This window comes from Oncorhynchus keta, unplaced genomic scaffold (assembly GCF_023373465.1).
Source record: "Oncorhynchus keta strain PuntledgeMale-10-30-2019 unplaced genomic scaffold, Oket_V2 Un_contig_5556_pilon_pilon, whole genome shotgun sequence".
Classification (NCBI taxonomy): domain Eukaryota; kingdom Metazoa; phylum Chordata; class Actinopteri; order Salmoniformes; family Salmonidae; genus Oncorhynchus; species Oncorhynchus keta.
This window is the reverse complement of record NW_026288366.1, coordinates 1-25,306: the sequence shown is the minus strand read 5'-3', so window position 1 is coordinate 25,306 and position 25,306 is coordinate 1. Positions and strand designations below refer to the sequence as shown.

At 45.6% G+C, this 25,306-nt stretch overlaps 1 protein-coding gene across 1 annotated transcript in view; it reads left to right on the top strand.

The window, feature by feature from the left end:
• LOC127925425 (dynein axonemal heavy chain 5-like) overlaps nt 1-25,042 on the top strand; it is a gene marked incomplete at its 3' end in the record, with an annotated part of 42,836 nt that extends 17,794 nt beyond the window's left edge. Inside the window, 36 exon segments of the mRNA XM_052510291.1 lie at nt 706-859; nt 996-1,262; nt 2,731-2,859; nt 3,098-3,313; nt 3,815-3,961; nt 4,279-4,451; nt 7,319-7,497; nt 7,774-7,961; nt 8,610-8,804; nt 10,363-10,497; nt 10,675-10,864; nt 11,608-11,825; nt 12,612-12,923; nt 13,106-13,195; nt 13,430-13,663; nt 13,749-13,916; nt 14,010-14,143; nt 14,145-14,214; nt 14,388-14,717; nt 14,890-15,096; nt 15,407-15,482; nt 15,485-15,648; nt 16,275-16,314; nt 16,317-16,358; nt 16,361-16,427; nt 16,812-17,140; nt 17,143-17,472; nt 19,662-19,942; nt 20,406-20,549; nt 20,552-20,620; nt 23,117-23,153; nt 23,156-23,227; nt 23,230-23,279; nt 24,561-24,586; nt 24,588-24,777; nt 24,866-25,042. Of these exon segments, the coding sequence (XP_052366251.1) occupies nt 706-859; nt 996-1,262; nt 2,731-2,859; nt 3,098-3,313; nt 3,815-3,961; nt 4,279-4,451; nt 7,319-7,497; nt 7,774-7,961; nt 8,610-8,804; nt 10,363-10,497; nt 10,675-10,864; nt 11,608-11,825; nt 12,612-12,923; nt 13,106-13,195; nt 13,430-13,663; nt 13,749-13,916; nt 14,010-14,143; nt 14,145-14,214; nt 14,388-14,717; nt 14,890-15,096; nt 15,407-15,482; nt 15,485-15,648; nt 16,275-16,314; nt 16,317-16,358; nt 16,361-16,427; nt 16,812-17,140; nt 17,143-17,472; nt 19,662-19,942; nt 20,406-20,549; nt 20,552-20,620; nt 23,117-23,153; nt 23,156-23,227; nt 23,230-23,279; nt 24,561-24,586; nt 24,588-24,777; nt 24,866-25,042 (5,830 nt within the window).
• Between the last annotated feature and the right edge of the window lie 264 nt (nt 25,043-25,306).

Below are 25,306 nucleotides of genomic sequence, written 5' to 3'. Positions count from 1 at the left end.
TAGTCTAGAAGTTGAGATGCAGGTAGTCTAGAAGTTGAGATGCAGGTAGCCTAGAAGTTGAGATGCAGGTAGTCTAGAAGTTGAGATGCAGGTAGTCTAGAAGTTGAGATGCAGGTAGTCTAGAAGTTGAGATGCAGGTAGCCTAGAAGTTGAGATGCAGGTAGTCTAGAAGTTGAGATGCAGGTAGTCTAGAAGTTGAGATGCAGGTAGTCTAGAAGTTGAGATGCAGGTAGTCTAGAAGTTGAGATGCAGGTAGTCTAGAAGTTGAGATGCAGGTAGTCTAGAAGTTGAGATGCAGGTAGTCTAGAAGTTGAGATGCAGGTAGTCTAGAAGTTGAGATGCAGGTAGTCTAGAAGTTGAGATGCAGGTAGTCTAGAAGTTGAGATGCAGGTAGTCTAGAAGTTGAGATGCAGGTAGTCTAGAAGTTGAGATGCAGGTAGCGTAGCGGTTTGAGAATTGGGCCAGTAAGCGAAAGGTCGCTATTTTGAATCCCTGACCCGACAAGGTGAAAAATCTATCTGTGCCCTTGAGCAAGGCATTTAACCCTAATTGTGTCAAGGTCACTGTTGATAATGGCAGACTCTGGCTGTGACACCACTCTCCAAGGGTGTCTCGGGGAGAGTGGGATATGCAACAAAAAAAACAATTTCCAATTCACACGTGTATTAATACCCACTGTACATGTGTGAAATTATACTTTTCCAGGTATAATGCCCCATTCAAGCCTTCCATCCAGCAGTGGGTGCTGAAGCTGTCTAACACCACTGAGGTCATAGAGAAATGGTTGACGGTTCAGAACCTGTGGATCTACCTGGAGGCCGTATTTGTCGGAGGGGATATCGCTAAGCAGCTGCCCCAGGTCAGAACAAGCTGAACCATGCTCGGTTTACCTGTTGATTCACTATTGTTTCACTTGAATGTAGATTCAATTGGAACTTAGTGTAGATTCCAGGCTATTCAAGTAAGGATATGGCCACTAAATCTGTCCCATATAGGAAGCCAAGAGGTTCCAGAACATCGACAAGTCCTGGCAGAAGATCATGCAGCGTGCCCACGAGGTGACAGGTGTGGTGCAGTGCTGTGTGGGGGACGAGACCCTCAGCCAGCTGTTGCCCCATCTTCTGGAGCAGCTGGAGGTGTGTCAGAAGTCCCTGAGCGGGTACCTGGAGAAGAAGAGGCTTGTGTTCCCTCGGTTCTTCTTTGTCTCTGACCCTGCTCTACTGGAGATCCTGGGACAGGCCTCAGACTCCCACACCATACAGGTACTGGACTGGACTGGACAAACTAAAAACATTCTATGGCTGGGTTACGTTAGGGCAACATTTTCTTCTACTGTACTGTTTCTCCATGTCTGGTTTGGCCAAGATACATTGATACTGCCAAAAGTATGGGACAGCTGCTCATTGAACAGCTCAATCCAAAATCATGGCCATTAATATGGAGTTGGTCTCCCCTTTGCTGCTATAACAGCCTCCACTCTTCTGGGAAGGCTTTCCACTAGATGTTGGAACATTGCTGCAGGGACTTGCTACCATTAATCCACAATAGCATTAGTGTGGTCGGGCACTGATTTTGGGTGATTAGGCCTTGCTCGCAGTCGGCGTTCCAATTAGTCTCAAAGATGTTCGATGGAGTTGAGGTCAAGGCTCTGTGCAGGCCAGACAATTTCTTCCACACCGATCTTGACAAACCATTTCTGTATGGACCTCACTTTGTGCACGGGGGCATTATCATGCTGAAACAGGAAAGGGCCTTCCCCAAACTGTTGCCGCAAAGTTAGAAGCACAGAATCGTCTAGAATGTCATTATATGCAGTATGCAGTGTTATATGTAGCGTTATGATTTCACTTCACTGGAGCTAAGGGGCCTAGCCAGATTCATGAAAAACAGCCCCAGACCATTATTCCTCCTCCATCAAACTTTACAGTTGGCACTATGCATTGGGGCAGGTAGCGTTCTCCTGGCATCTGTCAAACCCAGATTTGTCCGTCGGGCTGCCAGATGGTGAAGCGTGATTAATCACTCCAGAGAATGTGTTTCCACTGCTCCAGAGTCCAATGGTGGCAAATCCCTCCCTCCCATTTTAGACACAATTGCTCAGTATGGCAAGTTTTCAGGTTATAAGATGCTCGGACATGGAAACCCATTTCATGAAGCTTTCGACAAACAGTTATTGTGTTGACGTTGCTTCTGGAGGCAGTTTGGAACTCGGTAATGAGTGTTGCAACTGAGGACAGATGATTTGTACACACTTCAGCACTCAGTGGTCTCATACCACTTCGCGGCTGAGCTGTTGTTGCTCCTAGACATTCTCTCTTCACAATAACATCCCTTACAGTAGATCAGGGCAGCTCTAGCAGGGCAGAAATGTAACTAACTGACTTGTTGAAAAGGTGGCAGCAGGTAGCCTGGCAGCAGGTAGCCTGGCCGTTAGCGCGTTGGGCCAATAACCGAAAGGTAGCTGGATCGAATCCCTGAGCTGACATGGTAAAAATCTTTCGTTCTGCCCTGAGCAAAGCAGTTAACCCACTGTTCCACAGGCGCTGATGACGTGGATGTTGAGTAAGGCAGCTCAATGTGTAACTGTGCAGTCCACATTATGTTTTTTGACTGCATAAAATGAAATCAATCAAAATCAATGAAATGTAGTGAGGTTGTAGTTGTATCATTTGTCGTTATCACAAATGAAACCTCTCTCAAACTGTAACTTGTCATCTCCTTTGGGTACAGGCTCATCTGCTGAGTCTTTTCGACAATGTGAACTGTGTGGTTTTCCATGATAAGAACTATGACCAGATCCTAAGCTTCCAGTCCCAGGAAGGAGAGACAGTAGACTTGTCTGAACCTGTTTTGGCTCAGGTACACTTAACCTACTGTACACACTGCTGAGTTGAAGGCAATGCTCCTCAATGCATGACTCACATTTGGCATTGGTGTTCTGATACGTTTCAATACAAAATGGAAGTTTCTTATTCCCATGATAAAAAGCCATTCTGCTTTGATTCCTGATCATCCATCTATTTTATATGTTCAGTGGTAGACTAATCATGAGGCGCAGATCCATTACTGAACATTGTCCTCTGATGGTGTCTGATAGGGAAATGTAGAAGCCTGGCTGGGGCTCTTGTTGGACAGAGTGAGGAAGACCATCCATGGCATTATCCGGCAGGCTCACATGTCCATCAGTGACGCAGGACTAAAGCTGGTGGAGTTCCAGTCTGTGTTCCCAGCCCAGGTGGGTCTGCTGGGCATCCAGATGATCTGGACCAGGGATGCAGAGGAAGCACTAGGGTTCAGCAAGGGAGACAAAAAGGTAACAGTCTGGGCATTCAAATACTATACATGTAAGATACTTGCAAGTAGTTGAGGTGTGCTTGATTTTGCTTGGAGCTTCCACTTTTGGGACCATTCCATTGGTGCTATTATACTGGGTAAAGTATATATTGTAGAATGTGGTTATACTGTACCTGAAAGGGAATTGTATTTTTATATTTTTTTTACCTTTATTTAACTGGGAAAGTCAGTTAAGAACTAATTCTTATTTACAATGAACCCGGATGACGCTGGGCCAATTGTGCACCGCCCTATGGGACTCCCAATCACGGCCGGTTGTAATACAGCCTGGAATCAAACCAGGGTCTGTAGTGACGCCTCTAGCACTGAGATACAGTGCCTTAGAACTCTGCACTACTCGGGAGCCGGAATCTTCACCTCTGGACAAGAAGTATCTTTATTTCTAAAATGTGATTTTGTGGATACATTGTTGAATAAATTATTTTGTGTTTTCTTCTTACTTCTTGACTTGATTGCACAGGTCATGCAAACTACCAATCAAAAGTTTGGGGATATCCTGAATGAGCTGATTGATATGACCACTCGAGACTTGACCAGGAATGAACGCACCAAGTATGAGACTCTGATAACCATCCATGTGCATCAGAAAGACATATTCGACGACCTGGTGAGCATACCCTTTGCATTGTTTCAGACTTTTCCCCAACCACATACAAGTTGATGTATTAACTTTCTTAGAAGCCTTATAGTATTTTTAGCAAAAGTACAGCAATAGTAAGATATTGGAATGCCATCTTTTTTTTTCAATGCAACATTTATACAAGCTATATTTCAGTAAGAAAGGGGGCACATTTTTCATGAATAACCTCTAGCATATTCATTGGGCATTTCATAAGGTATCTGATAAAGCTTTGCATGAGTCTCCATCAGGTTGTACTATATAAACGTAATCCATGACTAAATCCACATCCCAATATCACTCAGGTGCGAATGAACATCCGATCGACATTAGACTTTGAGTGGCAGAAGCAATCCCGCTTCTACTTCATCGAGGACAAGGACAGATGTATAATCCAGATCACTGATGTGGAGTTTAGCTACTGCAATGAGTATCTGGGCTGTACCGACAGACTGGTCATCACCCCTCTCACTGACAGGTCTTTAATAATTACACTAATGGTATTCTATCTACTCTGAAACTCCTGCTTGTATTATAGTGTTATTGTCTTACTGGGACATATTATGGGCAGATTTCTCAAGCACAGATTAAGCCTAGTGCTGGTCAAAAAAGCATATTCAGTGATGATTCAGGATAAATCTCTGGGAAACCAGGTCTGTGATATCTACTATAATGCATACCGGCGCAGAGAATACGCCTGGCTGAAAAGATCTTATCCAATTGCAAGAATGAGTTTGTTGCAAACTTTTAAGCAAATTTTACCACATTTTTACCGGCATGTCACGTGTAACCAGAGGAGAAAAAAATCCTGGACAATCTTTATGCCACATACAGAGATGCATACAAAGCTCTCCCTCGCCCTCCATTTGGCAAATCTGACCATAATTCTATTCTCCTGATTCCTGCTTACAAGCAAAAACTAAATCAGGAAGTACCAGTGACTCGCTCAATAGGGAAGTGGTCAGATGACGCGGATGCTCCACTACAGGACTGTTTTGCTAGCACAGACTGAAAAATGTTCCGGGATTCATCCAATGGCATTGAGGAGGACACCACTTCAGTCTTCAGGTTCATCAATAAGTGCATCGACAACGTCGTCCCCACAGTGACTGTACGTACATATCCCAACCAGAAGCCATGGATTACAGGCAACATCCACATCGAGCTAAAGGCTAGAGCAGCCACTTTCAAAGGAGTGGGAGACTGATATGGACGCTTATAAGACATCCTGCTATGCCCTCAGACAAACTATCAAACAAGCAAAGCGTCAATACGGGATTAAGATTGAATCCTAATACACCGGCTCTGATGCTCATCGGATGTGGCAGGGCTTGAAAACTATTGAGGATTACAAAGTAAAACCCAGAGCTGCCCAGTGACGCAAGCCTACCAGATTAGCTAAATGCCTTTTATGCTCGCTTCGAGGCAAGCAACACTGAAGCATCCATGAGAGCACCAGCTGTTCTGGATGACTGTGTGATAATGCTATCGGTAGCCGATGTGAACAAAACCTTTGGTCAACATTCACAAAGCCGCTGGGCCAGACAGATAACCTGGATGTGTACTCAAAGCATGCGCAGACCAACTGTCAAGTGTCTTCACTGACATTTTCAACCTCTCCTCACCGAGTCTGTACTACCTACATGTTTCAAGCTGACCACCATAGTCCCTGTGCCCAAGGAAGCGAAGGTAACATGCCTAAATGATTACCGCCTCGTGACACTCAAGTCGGTAGCCATGAAGTGCTTTGAAAAGCTGATCATGGCTCACATCAACAGCATCCTCCCGGACACACTAGACCCACTCCAATTCGCATACCACCCCAACAGATTCACAGATGACGCAATCTAAATCGCACTCCACACTGCCTTTTCTCACCTGGACAAAAGGAACACATATGTGAGAAAGCTGTTCATTGACTACAGCTGAGCGTTCAACACCATAGTGCCTACGAAGCTCATCACTAAGCTAAGGACTCTGGAACTAAACACCTCCCTCTGCAACTGGATCCTGGACTTCCTGACGGGCCGCCCCCACGTGGTAAGAGTAGGCAACAACACGTCTGCCACGTTAATCCTTAACACTGTACTTTGTCCCCTCCTGTATTCCCCCTTCACCCATGACTGCGTAGCCAGACACGACTCCAACACCATCATTAAGTTTGCTGACGACACAACAGTGGTAGGCCTGATCACCGACAATGATGAGATGGCCTATAGGGAGAAGGTCAGAGAACTGGCAGTGTGGTGCCAGGACAACAACCTCTCCCTCAATGTGAGCAAGACAAAGGAGCTGACCGTGGACTACAGGAAAAGGCGGGCCGAACAGGCCCCCAGTAACATCAATTGGGCTGTAGTGGAGCGGGTCGAGAGTTTCAAGTTCCTTGGTGTCCACATCACCAACAATCAATCATGGTCCAAACAATCATGGTCCCCTTCAGGAGACTGAAAATATTTGGAATGGGTCCCCAGATCCTCACGACATCCCCGTTGATGTTAATGGGGGCCAGTTCGGCCCGCCTTTTCCTGTAGTCCACGATCAGCTCCTTTGTCTTGCTCATATTGAGGGAGAGGTTGTTGTCCTGGCACCACATTGCCAGTTCGTTGACCTTTTCCCTATAGGGAGAAGTTCGGCTGCACCATCGAGTGCATCCTGACCGGTTACATCACTGCCTGGTATGGCAACTGCTCTGCATCTGACCGTAAGGCGCTACAGAGGGTAGTGCGTACGGCCCACTACATCACTGGGGCCAAGCTTCCTGCCATCCAGGACCTATACAATAGGCAGTGTCAGAGGAAAGACCATAAAATTGTCAGAGACTCCAGTCACCCAAGTTACAGACTGTTTTCTCTGCTACCACACGGCAAGCGGTACCGGAGCACCAAGTCTAAGACAAAAAGGCTCCTCAACAGCTTCTACCCCCAAGCCATTAGACTGCTGAACAATTAATAAAATCGCCACCGGACAATTTACATTGACCCCCTCCCTCCCTTTTGTACATTGCTGAAACTCGCTGTTTATTATCTATGCATAGTCACTTCACTCCCACCTACATGTACAAATTACCTCAACTAACCTGTTCCCTCACACACTGACTCGGTACCGGTGCCCCTGTATATATCCTCGTTATTCTTATTGTGTTACTTTTTATTATTACTTTTTATTTTAGTCTACCTGGTAAATATTTTCGTAACTCTTCTTGAAATGCACTGTTGGGTTAAGGACTTATAAGTAAGCATTTCACAGTAAAGTCTACACTTGTAGTATTCTGCGCATGTGACTAATGAAGTTTGATTTGATTTGATCATCAGCACAATGATGACTGACATGTTCGGACTCCACTAGGTGTTACATCACCCTGTCCCAGGCCCTGGGTATGAGTATGGGCGGAGCCCCGGCAGGGCCGGCTGGTACAGGTAAGACCGAGACCACCAAAGACATGGGCCGTTGCCTGGGGAAGTACGTTGTCGTCTTCAACTGCTCTGACCAGATGGACTATAGAGGGCTAGGACGAATCTATAAAGGTACTAAAGCTTGTCCATGGGGAGATAACATGGAAAGGTCTCTGACTTGACAATTAATCAAAGCTAAATATGATCTGTCAATACTCATAAAACATTGCTATGAATGTTGCTCTGACACACATAAAGAGGTTATGAGGGTTTTACTAAATGTGTCACAAAGACATATGTACAGTACGACCCCTTTAAATGAAGCATTTCCTAAAAAATAACCACCAAGCATATGGAATTATACAGAGTACATAAAGGGTATAAACGGAGAGCAAACATTATCTGCAGGTTTGGCTCAGTCAGGTGCATGGGGCTGCTTTGATGAGTTCAACCGCATCGAGCTCCCTGTCCTGTCAGTAGCAGCCCAGCAGATCTATATAGTGTTGCAGTGCAAAAAGAACAAGAAGACACAGTTTATCTTCACGGATGGCGACTTGGTGGAAATGGACAGAGAGTTTGGCATCTTCCTAACCATGGTGAGAGAATATCACATTTCACATTTTCACTAACATTGTGCTACATTGCATGTAAGGTTCAAATACCAACTGTGAAAGGAAGATTTACTAGACATTATTTAGTGTGGTTTGCACACTCTTTTATTTGTAAAAAAAAATAAATCACCCCAATTTCGATCTTGTCTCATCGCTGCAACTTCCCAACATGCTCGGGAGGTGAAGGTCGAGTCATGCATCGTCCGAAACATGACCCGCCAAACCCCACTTATTAATACCTGCCCGCTTAACCCGGAAGCCAGCCGCACCAATGTGTAGGAGAAAACACTGTTCACCTGACGACCGAGGTCAGCCTGCAGGCCCCCGGCCCGCCACATTGAGTTGCTAGAGCGCGATGAGCCAAGTAAAGGCCCCCCCTGCCAAACCCTCCCCTAACCCGGGCAACGCTGGGCCAATTGTGAGGCGACTTATGGGACTTCCGTTCACGACCAGTTGTGATACAGCCAGGGATTGAACCGGGGTTTGTAGTGATGCCTCTCGCACTGCCTTAGACAGTGCCTTAGACTGCTGCACCACTCGGGAGGCCCCTTGGTTAACTTAATCCCTTCTTGAGTCAATTGTCAATGTTATGTCTCCTATTAACTCTGTTCTACTGGTCTTCTCAAACGACAGAACCCTGGATATGCTGGCCGCCAGGAGCTTCCGGAGAACCTGAAGATCCAGTTCCGTACGGTGGCCATGATGGTTCCAGACAGAGCCATCATCATGAGGGTGAAGCTAGCCAGTGCTGGTTTCCGTGACAACCAAGTCCTCAGCCGCAAGTTCTACACCCTGTACAAGCTGTGTGAAGAGCAGCTCTCCAAGCAGGTAACATCAAGGTGGTTGGTTTCTCAAATGACTGCCTCGCCTGGTTCACCAACTACTTCTCAGACAGAGTTCAGTGTGTCAAATCGGAGGGCATGTTGTCTGGACCTCTGGCAGTCTCTATGTGTGTGCCACAGGGTTCAATTCTCAGCCGACTCTCTTCTCTGTACACATCAATGATGTCGCTCTTGCTGCTGGTGATTCTCTGATCCACCTCTACGCAGACGACACCATTCTGTATACTTCTGGCCCTTCTTTGGACACTGTGTTAACTAACCTCCAGACGAGCTTCAAAGCCATACAACTCTCCTTCCGTGGCCTCCAACTGCTCTTAAATGCTAGTAAAACTAAATGCATGTTCTTCAACCGATCACTGCCCGCATCTGCCCGCCCGTCCAGCATCACTACTCTGGACGGTTCTGACTTAGAATATGTGGACAACTACAAATACCTAGGTGTCTGGTTAGACTGTAAACTCTCCTTCCAGACTCACATTAAGCATCTCCAATCCAAAATGAAATCTAGAATCTGCTTCCTATTTCGCAACAAAAACATCCTTCACTCATGCTGCCAACATACCCTTGTAAAACTGACCATCCTACCGATCCGCGATGTCATTTACAAAATAGCCTCCAACACTCTACTCAGCAAATTGGATGCAGTCTATCACAGTGCCATCCGTTTTGTCACCAAAGCCCCATATACTACTCACCACTGTGACCTGTATGCGCTCGTTGGCTGGCCCTCCCTTCATATTCGTCGCTAAACCCACTGGCTCCAGGTCATCTATAAGTCTTTGCTAGGTAAAGCCCCGCCTTATCTCAGCTCCCTGGTCACCATAGCAGCACCCACCCGTATGGCGCACTCCAGCAGGTATATTTTACTGGTCACCCCAAAAGCCAATTCCTACTTTGGCCGCCTTTCCTTACAGTTCTCTGCTGCTAATGACTGGAACGAACTGCAAAAATCACTGAAGCTGGAGATTCATATCTCCCTCATTAACTTTAAGCACTAGCGGTCAGAACAGCTCACAGATCACTTCACCTGTACATAGCCCATCTGTAAAATAGCCCATCCAACTATCTCATCCCCATATTGTTATTTATTTATTTTTTGTCCTTTGCACCCCAGTATCTCTACTTGCACATTCATCTTCTGCACATCTATTACTACAGTGTTTAATTGCTATATTGTAATTATTTTGCCACTATGGCCTATTATGGCCTATTTATTGCCTTACCTCCTTAGTCCTACCTCATTTGCACACACTGTATATAGACTTTTTCTATTGTATTATTGACTGTATGTTTGTTTATTCCATGTGAAAAATGGTGTTGTTTGTGTCGCACTGTTTTACTTTATCTTGGCCAGGTCGCATTTGTAAATGAGAACTTGTTCTCAACTAGCCTACCTGGTTAAATAAAGGTGAAATAAAAATTAAATTAAGGTCAAAAGGTCACAGTAGCACCATAGACGGTACACACTTGTAATCCATCCTCATCAAGAACTTTGGTCACCAGCCAGATTGATTATAATCGTCTCCTCTCACATGCTCTTCAAGGTCCACTATGACTTTGGGCTAAGGAACATCTTGTCAGTGTTGAGGACACTGGGTTCAGTGAAGAGGTCCAACCCCACTGAGCCAGAGAAAACGGTAGTGATGCGAGTGCTGCGCGACATGAACCTCTCCAAACTGGTACAGTCAAGTTTTCTTCTACCCTACAATCCAAGTGGTACTTCACCTCTATCCTTCACACTGAAACTAGAAGTATCTGAATTTGTGTCATCCTCAATGATTTTATGAATTTACATGAATGATTTACATTTTTTTATTGTTAAAAAAAATTATCAAAATCCCTGGGTCTCTGACCAGGTGGATGAGGACGAGCCTCTGTTCATGAGTCTGATCAACGACCTCTTCCCTGGGATCATTCTGGACAAAGCAGGCTACCCCGACCTGGAGGCTGCCATCCACTCCCAGACCCAGCAGGCTGGCCTCATACCTCACCAGCCCTGGGTCCTCAAACTGGTTCAGCTCTACGAGACCCAGCGGGTTCGCCACGGTCAGTCAACGTGCACTCAAACCTTCTGTTTTAAAGCTGTAGTGGAGATGGTTTGGTGTTCACGGTCAACGTGCACTCAAACCTTCTGTTTTAAAGCTGTAGTGGAGATGGTTTGGTGTTCACCACGGTCAGTCAACGTGCACTCAAACCTTCTGTTTTAAAGCTGTAGTGGAGATGGTTTGGTGTTCGCCACGGTCAGTCAACGTGCACTCAAACCTTCTGTTTTAAAGCTGTAGTGGAGATGGTTTGGTGTTCACCACGGTCAGTCAACGTGCACTCAAACCTTCTGTTTTAAAGCTGTAGTGGAGATGGTTTGCTGTTCGCCACGGTCAGTCAACGTGCACTCAAACCTTCTGTTTTAAAGCTGTAGTGGAGATGGTTTGGTGTTCGCCATGATCAGTGATTCTTCACTACAGGGTTTGGCAACTCCTGTCCTGGAGGGCCGAAACCATTCTGTTTTTTTTCTTCTACCAGTTAGTTAATTGCACTCACCTGGTGTCCCAGGTCTAAATCCATCTCTGATTAGGAGGACATAATAAAAACCTGCCATTTTATGGTCTTGGAGCTGGCTATCCCTGCTTTACCACAGCCCTATATTGTAAAGCATGCAGTAGACTAATGCATGTCATAACACGTGCCATAAGCAGTTGTAACAGATTTGCTCTACACACTGATATTCCTCTGCAGACCACAGCCCCTTCTCTTCCTCTCATTCTATGTTAATCTCATTCTCTTGCCTGTAGGTATGATGACACTAGGCCCCAGTGGAGCTGGAAAAACCACCTGCATCCACACACTGATGAGGGCCATGTTAGATTGTGGCACCCCTCACCGAGAGATGAGGATGAACCCCAAGGCCATTACTGCCTCCCAGATGTTTGGTACCCTGGATGTAGCCACCAACGACTGGACTGATGGGGTCTTCTCAACCCTGTGGAGGAAAACGCTTAAAGCCAAGAAGGTCAGCAAGGTCCATAGAGTTGGGATGGAAGGGTAGTGCATTCAGTATGCTGTTCTAGTTACAGTGTGCTCCAAAGGTATTGGGACAGTGACACATTGTTTGTCCTTTTGGCTCTGTACTCCAGCACTTTTGATTTGAAATGATACAGTGAGGACTACGAGGTTAAAGTGCACACTGTCAGCTTTAATTTGAGGGTATTTTCATCCATATCCGACGAACCATTTAGAAATTACAGAACATTTAGTCCCCCCGTTTAGTCCCCCCACATAGTCCCCCCATTTTAGGGGACCAATAGTATTGGGACAAATTCACTTATGTGTATCAAAGTAGTCAAAAATGAAGTATTTGATCCCATATTTATAGCACGCAATGACTACATCAAGCTTGTGACTCTACAAAATTGTTGGATGCATTTACTGTTTTTTGTTTTGGTTGTGTTTCAGATTATTTTGTGCCAATAGAAATGGATGGGACATAATGTGTTGTCTCATTTAGGAGGCACTTTTATTGTAAAAAGAATATGTTTCTAAACCATGATTATGATGAGTGAGAAACCTTTGGCGCTCACTGTAGTTAGGTGTACTGGGAAGTTAAAGGGGCAGTGCAGTCCAAAAACAAATTGGATCGCCCTCCTCTGCCAATAACAGCTATTCAGGTTACATATCCCTCCCATTAGGCTCCTCCAATTAGGCCCCTCACAATTATTTATGAGTTATCACTATCTAAGCCAGATGGTTGTCGTACTAGTTCTCATTTTTATTCTATTTAACTGTTTCTCTTCCCAAGGGGGAGCACATCTGGATCGTGCTGGACGGCCCTGTGGACGCCATCTGGATTGAAAACCTCAACTCAGTCCTGGACGACAACAAGACCCTGACCCTGGCTAATGGCGACCGCATCCCTATGGCGCCTAACTGTAAGGTGGTGTTTGAGCCCCACAACATCGACAACGCCTCCCCGGCCACAGTGTCCCGCAACGGCATGGTGTTCATGAGCTCCTCTGTGCTGGACTGGAAGCCTATCCTTCAGGCCTGGCTCCAGAGGGTGCCACCACAGCAGGCAGAGGTTCTCCTGGGCTGCTTCCATAGTGTTTTCCAGGTCTGTCTGAATATCATACTGTACTTCCATTCTCTTTCCCTAATGTAGGGTCAAACCCAGAAAGAGACACAAACACATGCAGTATGGAGGCATACACACACTTTGCTGACATGTGTTCCCACGAGAATAATCCTCTGTGGTCTTCCTGAATCTGCTGAGTCTCTACCTTATTCCCTGTGCAGGATCTGATCAACTTTGTCTTCACTGCTGTGTCTCCCAAAATGCCCATCCTGGAGTGTATGTACATCAAGCAGACCATTGACCTTCTGCAGGTAAGCAGAATAGCAACACTAAAATCCTGTAAAAGACACACTTGAAATTCAAATATTTTACCTATTTATTCTTAGAAATATATGTAATTTGAATCAAACTGAACTAGTCATAATACCTCCCACATTCTATTATGACAATAACATTGAATTCAATGGACATGTCCAACCCAATGGCTGAAGTGTTGAACATACACTTATTTAAAAGGCAAAGCTCAATGTGGAACCTTTTTCCAGGGTCTACTTCCTGCAGTGGAGGAAAAGCAGTCTCAGGGGGATGTATCAAGGCTCTTTGTGTTTGCTGTCATGTGGTCAGTGGGGGCTCTGCTGGAGCTGGAGGACAGATCCAAGATGGAGGCCTTCTTAGAGGCACACCCTGCCACTCTGGACCTGCCCCAGACCCAAGGAGACCAGACCATCTTTGAGTTCATGGTCAATGAACGTGGCCAGTGGGAGCACTGGTCCAAGAAGGTATGGCTTGTGCTGTTGCTGTTAATTGATCAATCAATCACTCCACTAATCCTTACTTTCTCTCTGCATGATGATGTCACCCCAGGTGCCAGAGTACAAGTATCCCACAGACTCTGTCCCGGACTACTCATCTATCCTGGTGCCCAACGTGGACAACGTGAGGACAGACTTCCTGATGCAGACCATCATGAAACAAGGCAAAGCCGTGTTGCTCATCGGGGAACAGGGGACTGCTAAGACTGTCATGATCAAGGTCTGAGATTTGTGAATGTAGATGTGAGTTTTATGACTATCTATGACCATAATACCTCTTTATAGGATCTCAATCCTAGTCATTCCATTGCAGGGCTATACTAGTAAGTTTGATCCTGAAACTCAGCTGAGCAAGAGCTTAAACTTCTCCTCGGCCACCCTGCCCAGTATGTTCCAGAGGACCATAGAGAGCTACATTGACAAGAGGATGGGCTCCACCTACGGGCCGGGCAGGCAAGAAGATGACTGTGTTTGTGGATGACATCAACATGCCCGTTATCAACGAGTGGGGTGACCAGGTTAGTGCCGTTTTTGTAACATGAATCCAGTTGTTAATTTTGATCGTAACTATCAATATGAACCTGGCTTTATTTACACTTTACCAAAATATTGTATTATTTCTCTTAATAAATTGTAATCTCCCTGTCTCTTGCATACAGAAAACCAATGAGATTGTGTGTCCATCCAACAGATAACCAATGAGATAGTGCGTCAGCTGATGGAGCAGGGTGGTTTCTACAGCCTGGAGAGACCAGGGGAGTTCACCAGTGTGGTAGATGTCCAGCTAGTAGCGGCCATGATCCACCCCGGGGGTGGGCGCAACGACGTGCCTCAGCGCCTCAAGAGGCAGTTCAGCACCTTCAACTGCACTCTGCCCTCCAATTCCTCCATCGACAAGATCTTTCGTACTGTGGCACAGGGCTACTTCTGCCCCGAGAGGGGCTTCCCTGAGGAGGTGTGCACCCTGGCCAGCGCCCTGGTGCCCACCACTAGGAGGGTGTGGCAAGCTGTCAAAGCCAAGGTACAGTACTGTGACATACCTAACACAGCCAGAGGAGGATGGAGGGAGTCTGGTTCTTCTTGAGATGAGTTTTTCCTTGCCACTGTGCTGCTGCTTGTGCTTCAGGGTGTGTAGGCCGTGTTGCAAGAAAATGAATGATTAATTAATCCATCCATTTATGTGACCTCCTCAGATGCTGCCCTCCCCAGCCAAGTTCCACTACATCTTCAACCTACGAGACCTCAGTCGTATCTGGCAGGGTATTCTAACGGTGAGGACCGAGGTGTGCCAGGGGCCAGAGGTGCTGGCTTCACTCTTCCACCACGAGTGTACCCGGGTCATTGCTGACCGTTTCGTTGACCACAAGGACAGACAGAGCTTTGACAGCATGCTGGAGAAGGTGGGTATGGAGTGTGGATTCTGGTCATATATTCTCTGTTATGCGGTTTGAATTGGTGTCCTGTTCTCAACAGGTGTAACTTTATAAAAGATGGACACATAGCTATGCATTTGAATATCACATTTTATAATTCGAGATTTTTTAAAATTGGCTTAGTTTCGTTATAGAATAACAAGTGTTTTGATTTCATATTTTACTTTTAATAACACTACATCTTTCTCATTATATTTCTGAAAGCATATTTATAAAGAAAGCATAGTTAAACACATTATCAAACTGGTTACCAACCACAGAGAGCTGTCTCCCTTAGGTTACAGTGGAGGAGCATGGAACAGCCATGATAGAGCACCCCCAATGGGAGGCCTACTTTGTGGACTTCCTGAAGGATGCCCCGAGACCACAGGGGAGGAGCCGGAGGACATGGAGCTGGAGGCCCCCAAGGTCTATGAACCCATCCCGTCCTTCCAGGCCCTGTCGGAGCGCCTCGCCACATTCCAACTGCAGTACAACGAGGCAGTCAGAGGCAGTGCCATGGACCTGGTCTTCTTCGAGGTAAAAGCAAACTACAGTATTAGCCCTTTCACACTACCGAAACAGCCAAGCAATACATCAGTGACCTGGTTACACTGTACAGCACGGTTCTGGTTGGCTTGACAGTGTGAAAAGGATAACAGTGAATTGAGCGTTCTATTCTAAATTATAAACTGGGTGGTTCGAGCACTGAATGCTGATTGGCTGACAGCTGTGGTGTATCAGACTGTATACCACGGGTATGACAAAATATGTATTTTACTGCTATAATTGCATTGGTAACCAGTTTATAACAGCAATAAGGCACCCCTGGGGTTTGTGGTATATGGCCAATATATCACAGCTAAGGGCTGTATCCAGGCACTCCGCTTTGAGTTGTACATAAAACAAGCCCTTTGCCGTGGTATATTGGCCATCTACCACAAACCCCCGAGGTGCCTTATTGCTTAAGTATTCCATATCGTGGGATTTACCAGTTGGCATACTCCCTATCTTCTGGCAGCTTCTGGTAGCCATTGTCATTATTGACTGACACGTTAGTACACACAAATACACTACTATGTTTTCACTCAACAACATGTAGTAGTATCCTGCTGTAGCTCTGTATTCCTATTGGCTGATGCTCCTTCTCTTTATCGCCGGTGCAGGATGCCATGATCCACCTGATGAAGATCAGTCGTGGCGTCCGCACCCTCAAGGGAACGCCCTCTTGGTGGGGGTGGGTGGCTCAGGAAGCAGAGCCTCACCCGCCTGGCCTCTTTCATCGCTGGATACCAGAGCTTTCAAATCATCCTGACCAGGTCGGCCTTCTAGATACTAGCCTAATCATCATCATAAAGACACCCAAACCTAATCATCATCATAAAGACATCCTAACCAGTGGTTCCCAACCCTGGCCTGGATCCTGTGGTCTGTACTCTGTATTCAGTTACAGAGAGATTGGGTTAATAATCACATAATTGATCATCACAGATCTAATTCATGGATAATCACAGGTAAATTAATTGATAATCACAGATCTAAATAGATCAGTGGAGCATGCGGTAAACCATATACCTTTTCGATAGGCTAATGACAGTAGCATAGTAGATTTTAGAAGATGAAATAGTGGATTATCGTTTGATTGAATCTTGTTAACTGGAGTTGCTGTGAAGAAAATTCTGTTTATCTCATTCATTCGACAGGACGTACAACACCAACAACCTCATGGAGGACCTGAAGTCGTTGTACCGCATCGCCGGACAAAAGGGCAAAGGGGTCACCTTCATCTTCACCGACAACGACATCAAGGAGGAGTCCTTCCTGGAGTACATGAACAATGTGCTGGCCTCGGGCGAAGTCTCCAACCTGTTCGCCCGTGACGAAGTCGATGAAATCACCCAGGACCTCATCCCAGCCATGAAACGCGAGCACCCTCGCCACCCACCTACCGCCGAAAACCTCTACGACTACTTCCTGTCGCGTGTGAGGAGCAACCTGCACGTGGTGTTGTGCTTCGCCGGTGGGGAGAAGTTCGAACAAGAGCCCTCAAGTTCCCAGGTCTGATATCGGGCTGTACTATTGACTGGTTCCAGCGTTGGCCACGGGACGCACTAGTGGCAGTCGCACATCACTTTCTGTCCCAGTATACGTTCCAATGCTCTGAGGAAGTTAAGCAGAGTGTAGTCCACACCATGGGGACCTTTCAGGACCTGGTGGCTGAGAAGTGCACAGAGTACTTTGAACGGTTCCGCCGTCAGACCTACGTCACTCCCAGGTCCTACCTGTCCTTCATCGACGGCTATAAGATCATCTACTCAGAGAAGATCGCTCAAGTGGGCATGCTTGCTGAGCGCATGAAAACAGGTAAGGTAAAACTATTCAAAAACAAATATATGTGTTATGTTTTATTGTCTCACACACCGGATAGGTGCAGGGAAATGTGTTGCTTTACAGGGTCATCCATAGTACTACGGCACCACTGAGCAAAGCTGGAGACATTGTAACAAGTGCATTGTTGCACTGACAGACAGTATTCATTTATTATAAGTGACTGGCTATAATGTCTTGTTTATCGCCATTAATCAAATCAAATTTCAAATCAAATGTATTTATATAGCCCTTATTACATCAGCTGATATATCAAAGTGCTGTACAGAAACCCAGCCTAAAACCCCAAACAGCAAGCAATGCAGGTGTAGAGGCACGGTGGCTAGGAAAAACTCCCTAGAAAGGCCATAACCTAGGAAGAAACCTACAGAGGAACCAGGCTATGAGGGGTGGCCAGTCCTCTTCTGGCTGTGCCGGGTGGAGATTATAACAGAACATGGCCAAGATGTTCAAATGTTCATAAATGACCAGCATGGTCAAATAATAGTAATCGCAGTGAACAGGTCAGGGTTCCATAGCCGCAGGCAGAACAGTTGAAACTGAGCAGCAGCATGACCAGGTTGACTGGGGACAACAAGGAGTCATCATACAAGGTAGTCCTGAGGCATGGTCTTAGGGTTCCGGTCCTCTGAGAGACAGAAAGAAAGAAAGAAAGAAAGAAAGAAAGAAAGAAAGAAAGAAAGAAAGAAAGAAAGAAAGAAAGAAAGAAAGAAAGAAAGAAAGAAAGAAAGAAAGAAAGAAAGAAAAAGAGAGAGAGACAGAGAATTAATGAGAGCATACTTAAATTCACACAGGACACCGGATAAGACAGGAGAAATACTCCAGATATAACAGACTGACCCTAGCCCCCTGACACATAAACTACTGCAGCATAAATACTAGAGGCTGAGACAGGAGGGGTCAGGAGACACTGTGGCCCCATCCGATGATACCCCCGGACAGGGCCAAACAGGCAGGATATAACCCCACCCACTTTGCCAAAGCACAGCCCCCAAAACACTAGAGGGATATCTTCAACCACCAACTTACCATCCTGAGACAAGGCAGAGTATAGCCCACAAAGATCACTGCCACGGCACAACCTAAGGGGGGGCACCAACCCAGACAGGAAGACCACGTCAGTGACTCAACCCACTCATGTGACGCACCCTCCTAGGGACGGCATGGAAGAGCATCAGTAAGCAGTGACTCAGCCCCTGTAATCGGGTTAGAGGCCTTTCCGTTCACCTTCACACTCCTGGGCCAGACTACACTCAATCATAGGACCTACTGAAGAGATGAGTCTTCAATGAAGACTTAAAGGTTGAGACCGAGTCTGCATCTCTCACATGGGTAGACAGACCATTCTATAAAAATGGATCTCTATAGGAGAAAGCCCTGCCTCCAGCTGTTTGCTTAGAAATTCTAGGGACAATTAGAGGCCTGCGTCTGTGACCGTAGCGTACGTGTAGGTATGTACGGCAGGACCAAATCAGAAAGATAGGTAGGAGCAAGCCATTGTAATGCTTTGTAGGTTAGCAGTAAAACCTTGAAATCAGCCCTTGCCTTAACATGAAGCCAGTGTAGGGAGGCTAGCACCAGAGTAATATGATAAAAATGTTGGTTCTGACTAGGATTCTAGCAGCCGTATTTAACACTAACTGAAGTTTATTTTGTGCTTTATCCGAGTAGCCGGAAAGGAGAGCATTGCAGTAGTCTAACCTAGAAGTAACAAAAGCATGGATTAATTTTTCTGCATCATTTTTGGGCAGAAAATATCAGATTTTTGCAATGTTACGTAAATACTGAGGTCCTTCACAGTTATATTTGAGACGACTGTACAACCATCAACATTAATTGTCAGATTCAACAGAAGATCTCTTGTTTCTTGGTACCTAGAGCAAGCATCTCTGTTTTGTCTGAGTTTAAAAGTAGAAAGTTTGCAGCCATCCACCTCCTTATGTCTGAAACACAGGCTTCAGCGAGGGCAATTTTGGGGTTTCACCATGTTTCATTGAAATGTACAGATGTGTGTCATCTGCATAGCAATGAAAATTAACATTATGTTTTCTAATGACATCCCCAAGAGGTAAATGTAGTGAAAACAATTGTGGTCCTAAACAGAAACTTGAGGAACACCGATTAAAGCTCTTTTTCACCACCTGACACAATCTCACTCTCCCCAGGCCTGGCCAAGCTGATGGAGGCAGAGCAATCTGTGAGCCAGCTGTCCAAGGAGCTGGCTGTTAAGGAACAGGAGTTGGAGGTGGCCTCCAAGAAGGCTGATGGCGTCTTGCAGGAGGTAACAGCCAAGGCCCAGGCGGCCGAGAAGGTCAAGATGCAGGTTCAGAAAGTGAAGGACAAGGCTCAGGCCATCGTGGACGAGATTGAAGCCGATAAGAAAGTGGCCGAGAGGAAGCTAGAGGCAGCCAAGCCTGCATTAGCAGCCGCGGAGACCGCATTGCAGGTGAGAATAGGATTTGCTACATTGTTGAGTTTGCTTTTCTGTCCATCGTATCAGTCTAAGTACAGTAATGATCCCGCACCATTAGTGCAGTAATTATCCCGCACTATTAGTACAGTAATGATCCCACACCATTATTGCAGTAATGATCTTGCACCATTAGTATAGTAGTGATTCTGCACCATTAGTACAGTAATGATCCCGCACCATTAGTACAGTAGTGATCCCACACCATTAGTACAGTAATGATCCCGCACCATTAGTACAGTAGTGATCCCGCACCATCAGTACAGTAATGATCCTGCACCATTAGTACAGTAGTGATCCCTCATTTGTACAGTATAAACCCGCATCATTATGTGGCCACCAACCCCAAGCTAATTGAGTGTTTCAGAAAGTGACGAAAAATGAAAACCATTTGAAAAGGGAAATCAGAATTATTTTTTCAGTGTCCTGTTTTCCCCAGACCATCAAGCCCGCGGACATCGCCACAGTGAGGAAACTGGGCAAGCCCCCACACCTGATCATGCGCATCATGGACGCCGTGCTGCTGCTGTTCCAGCGCAGGGTGGACCCTGTCACCCAGGACCCAGAGAGACTCCTGCCCCCGGCCCGTGGAGCGAGGCCCTCAAACTAATGCAGCAGTCTGGCTTGGCCAGCATGCTGGTCAACTTTAGTAAGGTAAGCCATATTAATGGGTGAAGAGGTTCCAAGATGTATGGGCATATTTAATCAGTCTTAAATGATCAAATTCACCTTGTCCAAGTGCATTCTCGAGTGGTTAGTCTTAAGACACATAGGCTTACACCAGTGGTCACCAACCTCAAGATCACTTTCGCAGTCAAAAGCAGCTGAGATCTACAGCTCATATGTTGTTTTATTTTTATTTTACCCCCTTTTTCTCCCCAATTTCGTGTTATCCAATTGTTTAGTAGCTACTATCTTGTCTCATCGCTACAACTCCCGTACGGGCTCGGAGAGACGAAGGTTGAAAGTCATGCGCCTTCCGATACACAACTCAACCAAGCCGCACTGCTTTAACACAGTGCGCATCCAACCCGAAGCCAGCCGCACCGGAGGAAACACTGTGCACCTGGCCGCTTGGCTAGCGCACACAATTGTGCGTCGCCCCCACGGACCTCCTGGTCGCCCGGTTACGGCAGAGCCTGGGCGCAACCTAGGGACTTGATGGCACAGCTGGCGCTGCAGTACTGCGCCACCCGGGAGGCAGCTCATATGTTTTTTTAACGTTAGCCTCACAAACAGTTTTGTAGGAATGAGGTTTGGACAGTAGGCCTAATACATTATCACAGCATATTGGCTATATGATTGTCCTGCCAATATTGTTAATCGGACCATATTATATTTCAAAACTCGAGGTTTGATAACAAAATAGATCAGTTGGTTTAGCACTGTTGAGGCAATGTGGAGAATGAATTGAAATCATTAGCTTTTTTTTTACTGACTGATGGTAACTACATCTGATGGTCAACAAGGTCAAATCAAAACATCAATTATCTTCAGGTCGAAAAGTCGGAGCTCTAGAAAGATTCCAGAGTTTCCGACTTGAATTCAGTTGGATGACTGTTCAAAACGATTTTTCCCAACCATCTCTCACGGTCCCTGCTCTCTCCTTCCTTTCCTCCGGTGAGACTGACCTGAGATAGGGACACCGTCTTCCACCTGATGGCCAAACTTGAGTCGCACCGCATCTGCTTCATGCACAAATTCAAGTTTTGCCAGCAGCAGACTATGATTGATAATGTCAAAGGCCAGACTGAAGTCTAACAAAACATCCCCCACAATCTTTTATTATCAATTTCTCTCAACCAATCTTCAGGCATTTGAATTTTTCAATTCCTCATCTACACATGGGGATTTAACTGTTTTTACAGTCATTTTCTTAATGGGTGCATGCTATTAGAAACTGGAATAAGCAGTTTCATAAATGTGTCAAGTGCAGTCTCTGTTTGCTCGTCATTGCACACCACGGACCAATAGATATTCTTACATCAACAACATAGGAATCACTACAAAACTTCTTGCATGACCTCTTATACACTATAATAGGGCCCAGCCTTTGTAACTTTGGTTTCCTAGATATGGCTACTATATTGTGATCACTACATCCGATGGATCTGGATACTGCTTTCAAGCAAATTTCTGCAGCATTAGAAAATATATGATCAATACATGTTGATGATTTCATTCCTGGGCTGTTTGTAGCTACCCTAGTAGGTTGGTTGACAACCTGAACCAGGTTGCAGGCACTGGTTACAGTTTGAAACTTTTTCTTGAGTGGGCAGCTTGATTAAAGCTGTCCGTCTGAGACGTGTTAACCCTATGGGGACTCTGTCTAAAATGTCTCACCTACAGTATAGCTAACAGGTTTCAAAGTAAAGCCCTTCTCAGATCATTACTAGCCTAGGTTATAAATACAACTCTGTCATTCACCGTCTATCAGTATTTGTGGCTTCAATACAGCACTTTCATTCACTGTCTATAGCAGCTCTAGATGTTTTTTTCCCCCAACTGTCTGCACTCATCTGACTGACACACACACACACACACACACACACACACACACACACACACACACACACACACACACACACACACACACACACACACACACACACACACACACACACACACACACACACACACGCTTACTTAGAGGATTAGGAAAGCTGTCCAGGCAGTGAAATATGGACGCTGGGGGCAGGGATAGCCCCCGCATAGTGACTGTGTGGCAGTGTGAAATAGAAACAGAGGTGCCAGTGAAGTCAAGGAACCTGATATCACAGCCCTTTGTCCCATAAACACTGAGAGAAACATGGTGTTTTGGAGTTGTGAAACAGAATGCCATCTGAAATGACTGACTGACCTTCTTCTGTCCAATCTGTCATGAGCCTTTTAATAGATGTTCATCAAATGAACTAATTGGCCAGATAGCCCACTTACCTGGTGCCCCTGATTTAAAAGAGAGACTGAACATCAGAATTACAGTTTCCATTCTTCCTTCCTGAAGTTGAATATCCCTGTAATAGAACATGTAATTACATGTAATTACAACATAACGAATGTCAGATTCCAGTTTTCTGTACTTTCATTACGACTTATGCCCCCACATCACTTCCAATGAATTTGTTTCCTCTTGCACTCTCACGTCACCAGGATTCTATCACTGAGGAGGTAGTGGAGCTGTTGGCACCATGGACATGGAGGACTACAACCTGGAGGCAGCCAAGAGGATCTGTGGTAACGTGGCTGGCCTCTGCTCCTGGACTGGGCTATGAAGGACTTCTTTTCCATTAACAAAGAGGTCCTCCCTTTGAAGGTACACTACCCAACAACTATGGACCCTTCTTTGAAGGGAATATACTGTATACTTAGGTACCAAAGTAGGTTGAGAAAAGCTTTGACCCTGGTCTTTAACATTGTGTTGGCCCACTGACCCAAAGCCTAGGCATTAGTTCAGGAGTTAACACAATTATGTACACTACCGTTCAGAAGTTTGGGGTCAACTACAAATGTCCTTGTTTTTTGAAAGAAAAGCAAAAAAATGTGTCCATTTTTATTTTACCATTATTTAACTAGGCAAGTCAGTTAAGAACAAATTCTTATTTTCAATGACAGCCTAGGAACAGTGGGTTAACTGCCTGTTCAGGGGCAGGACGACAGATGACCTTGTCAGCTCTTGGATTTGAACTTGCAACCTTCTGGTTACTAGTCCAACGCTTTAACCACTAGGCTACCCTGCCACCCCATTAAATAACATCAAATTGATCAGAAATACAGTGTAGAAATGTTAATATTGTAAATGACTATTGTAGCCGTAAATGCCAGATTTAAAAAAATGGAATATCTACATAGGCGTACAGTTGTGCACCGGGGCCTCCCACTCCTCTTTATATTCTGGGTAGAGCCAGTTTGCGCTGTTCTGTGAAGGGAGTAGTACACAGCATTGAACGAGATCTTCCGTTTCTTGGCAATTTCTCGCAAGAAATAGCCTTCATTTCTCAGAACAAGAATAGACCGACGAGTTTCAGAAGAAAGTTCTTTGTTTCTGGCCGTTTGAGTCTGTTATCGAACCCACAAATGCTGATGCTCCATATACTCAATTAGTCTAAAGCAGTTTTACTGCTTCTTTAATCAGAACAACAGTTTTGATCTGTGCTAACATTTTGAAAATGTTTTTCCAATGATCAATTAGCCTTTTAAAATGATAAACTTGGATTAGCTAACACAACGTGACATTGAAACACAGGAGTGATGGTTGCTGATAATGGGCCTCTGTACGCCTATCTAGATATTCCATTAAAAATCAGCTGTTTCCAGCAACAATAGTCATTTACGACATTAACAATGATTTATTTACTGTATTTCTGATCAATTTGATGTTATTTGTATGGGGAAAAAATTCTAAGTGACCTCACATTACACTTCACCCCCTTGACTGGCTGGGTAAAAACCCAGGTCTTCTGCACACTACTGTGCAAGTCTGTGTTAGCCCACTTGAGTTACATACAGCCTAGTCATTAGCTCAGGGAGCTAACGCAAGTTCTCAGTTCTCAAACAAGGTTACTCACCAAACCAATTATTTTAAATATGTCCCCAGGCCAACCTGACCCTGCAGGAGGCCCGACTTGGTGTGGCCCAGGGGAGTTGTCCTGGCCCAGGAGCAGCTAGACGCTAAGCAGCGGGAGCTGGATGAGGTGCAGGCGCTCTATGACGCCGCCATGAGGGAGAAGCAGACCCTAATGGACGACGCCACGGTCTGCCGACGCAAGATGGCCAACGCCACCGCACTAATCGACGGGCTTGGTGGTGAGAAGGTGAGGAGCTTTAGCCAACTCCTCAAACTGTCATGCCATATTGTTGTTGACATCTCCATGCGTCTATCTTGTTGTGTTTGTCTGTCAGATCCGCTGGACCGAGAGCAGCGCCCTGTTCCAGACTCAGATCAGACACCTGGTTGGGGACGTGTTGCTGGCTACTGGCTTTCTGTCCTACGCTGGTCCCTTTAACCAGGAATATCGCAACCTACTGCTACAGCTCTGGAGAAAGGAGATGAGCAGCCACCACATCCCCTACAGTGATGTAAGACTCAGCTACACTCTTCACTGTTCTTGTCCCATTTGTCCATATAGATACAAGGTCTTAACTTTGTAACAATGATGTTAGTACATAGTCACTACATTTGATATTATCATTGGACAAAATGATCACATTGAACTTATTAGTTGTGCTGTTTGAGACCATACTGGAATTGACCTTGAATTGACCATAACTGCTATAGAGCTGAATGTGATCAGTATGCTGGTGGACAATGCCACTGTGGGGGGAGTGGAACCTTCAGGGCCT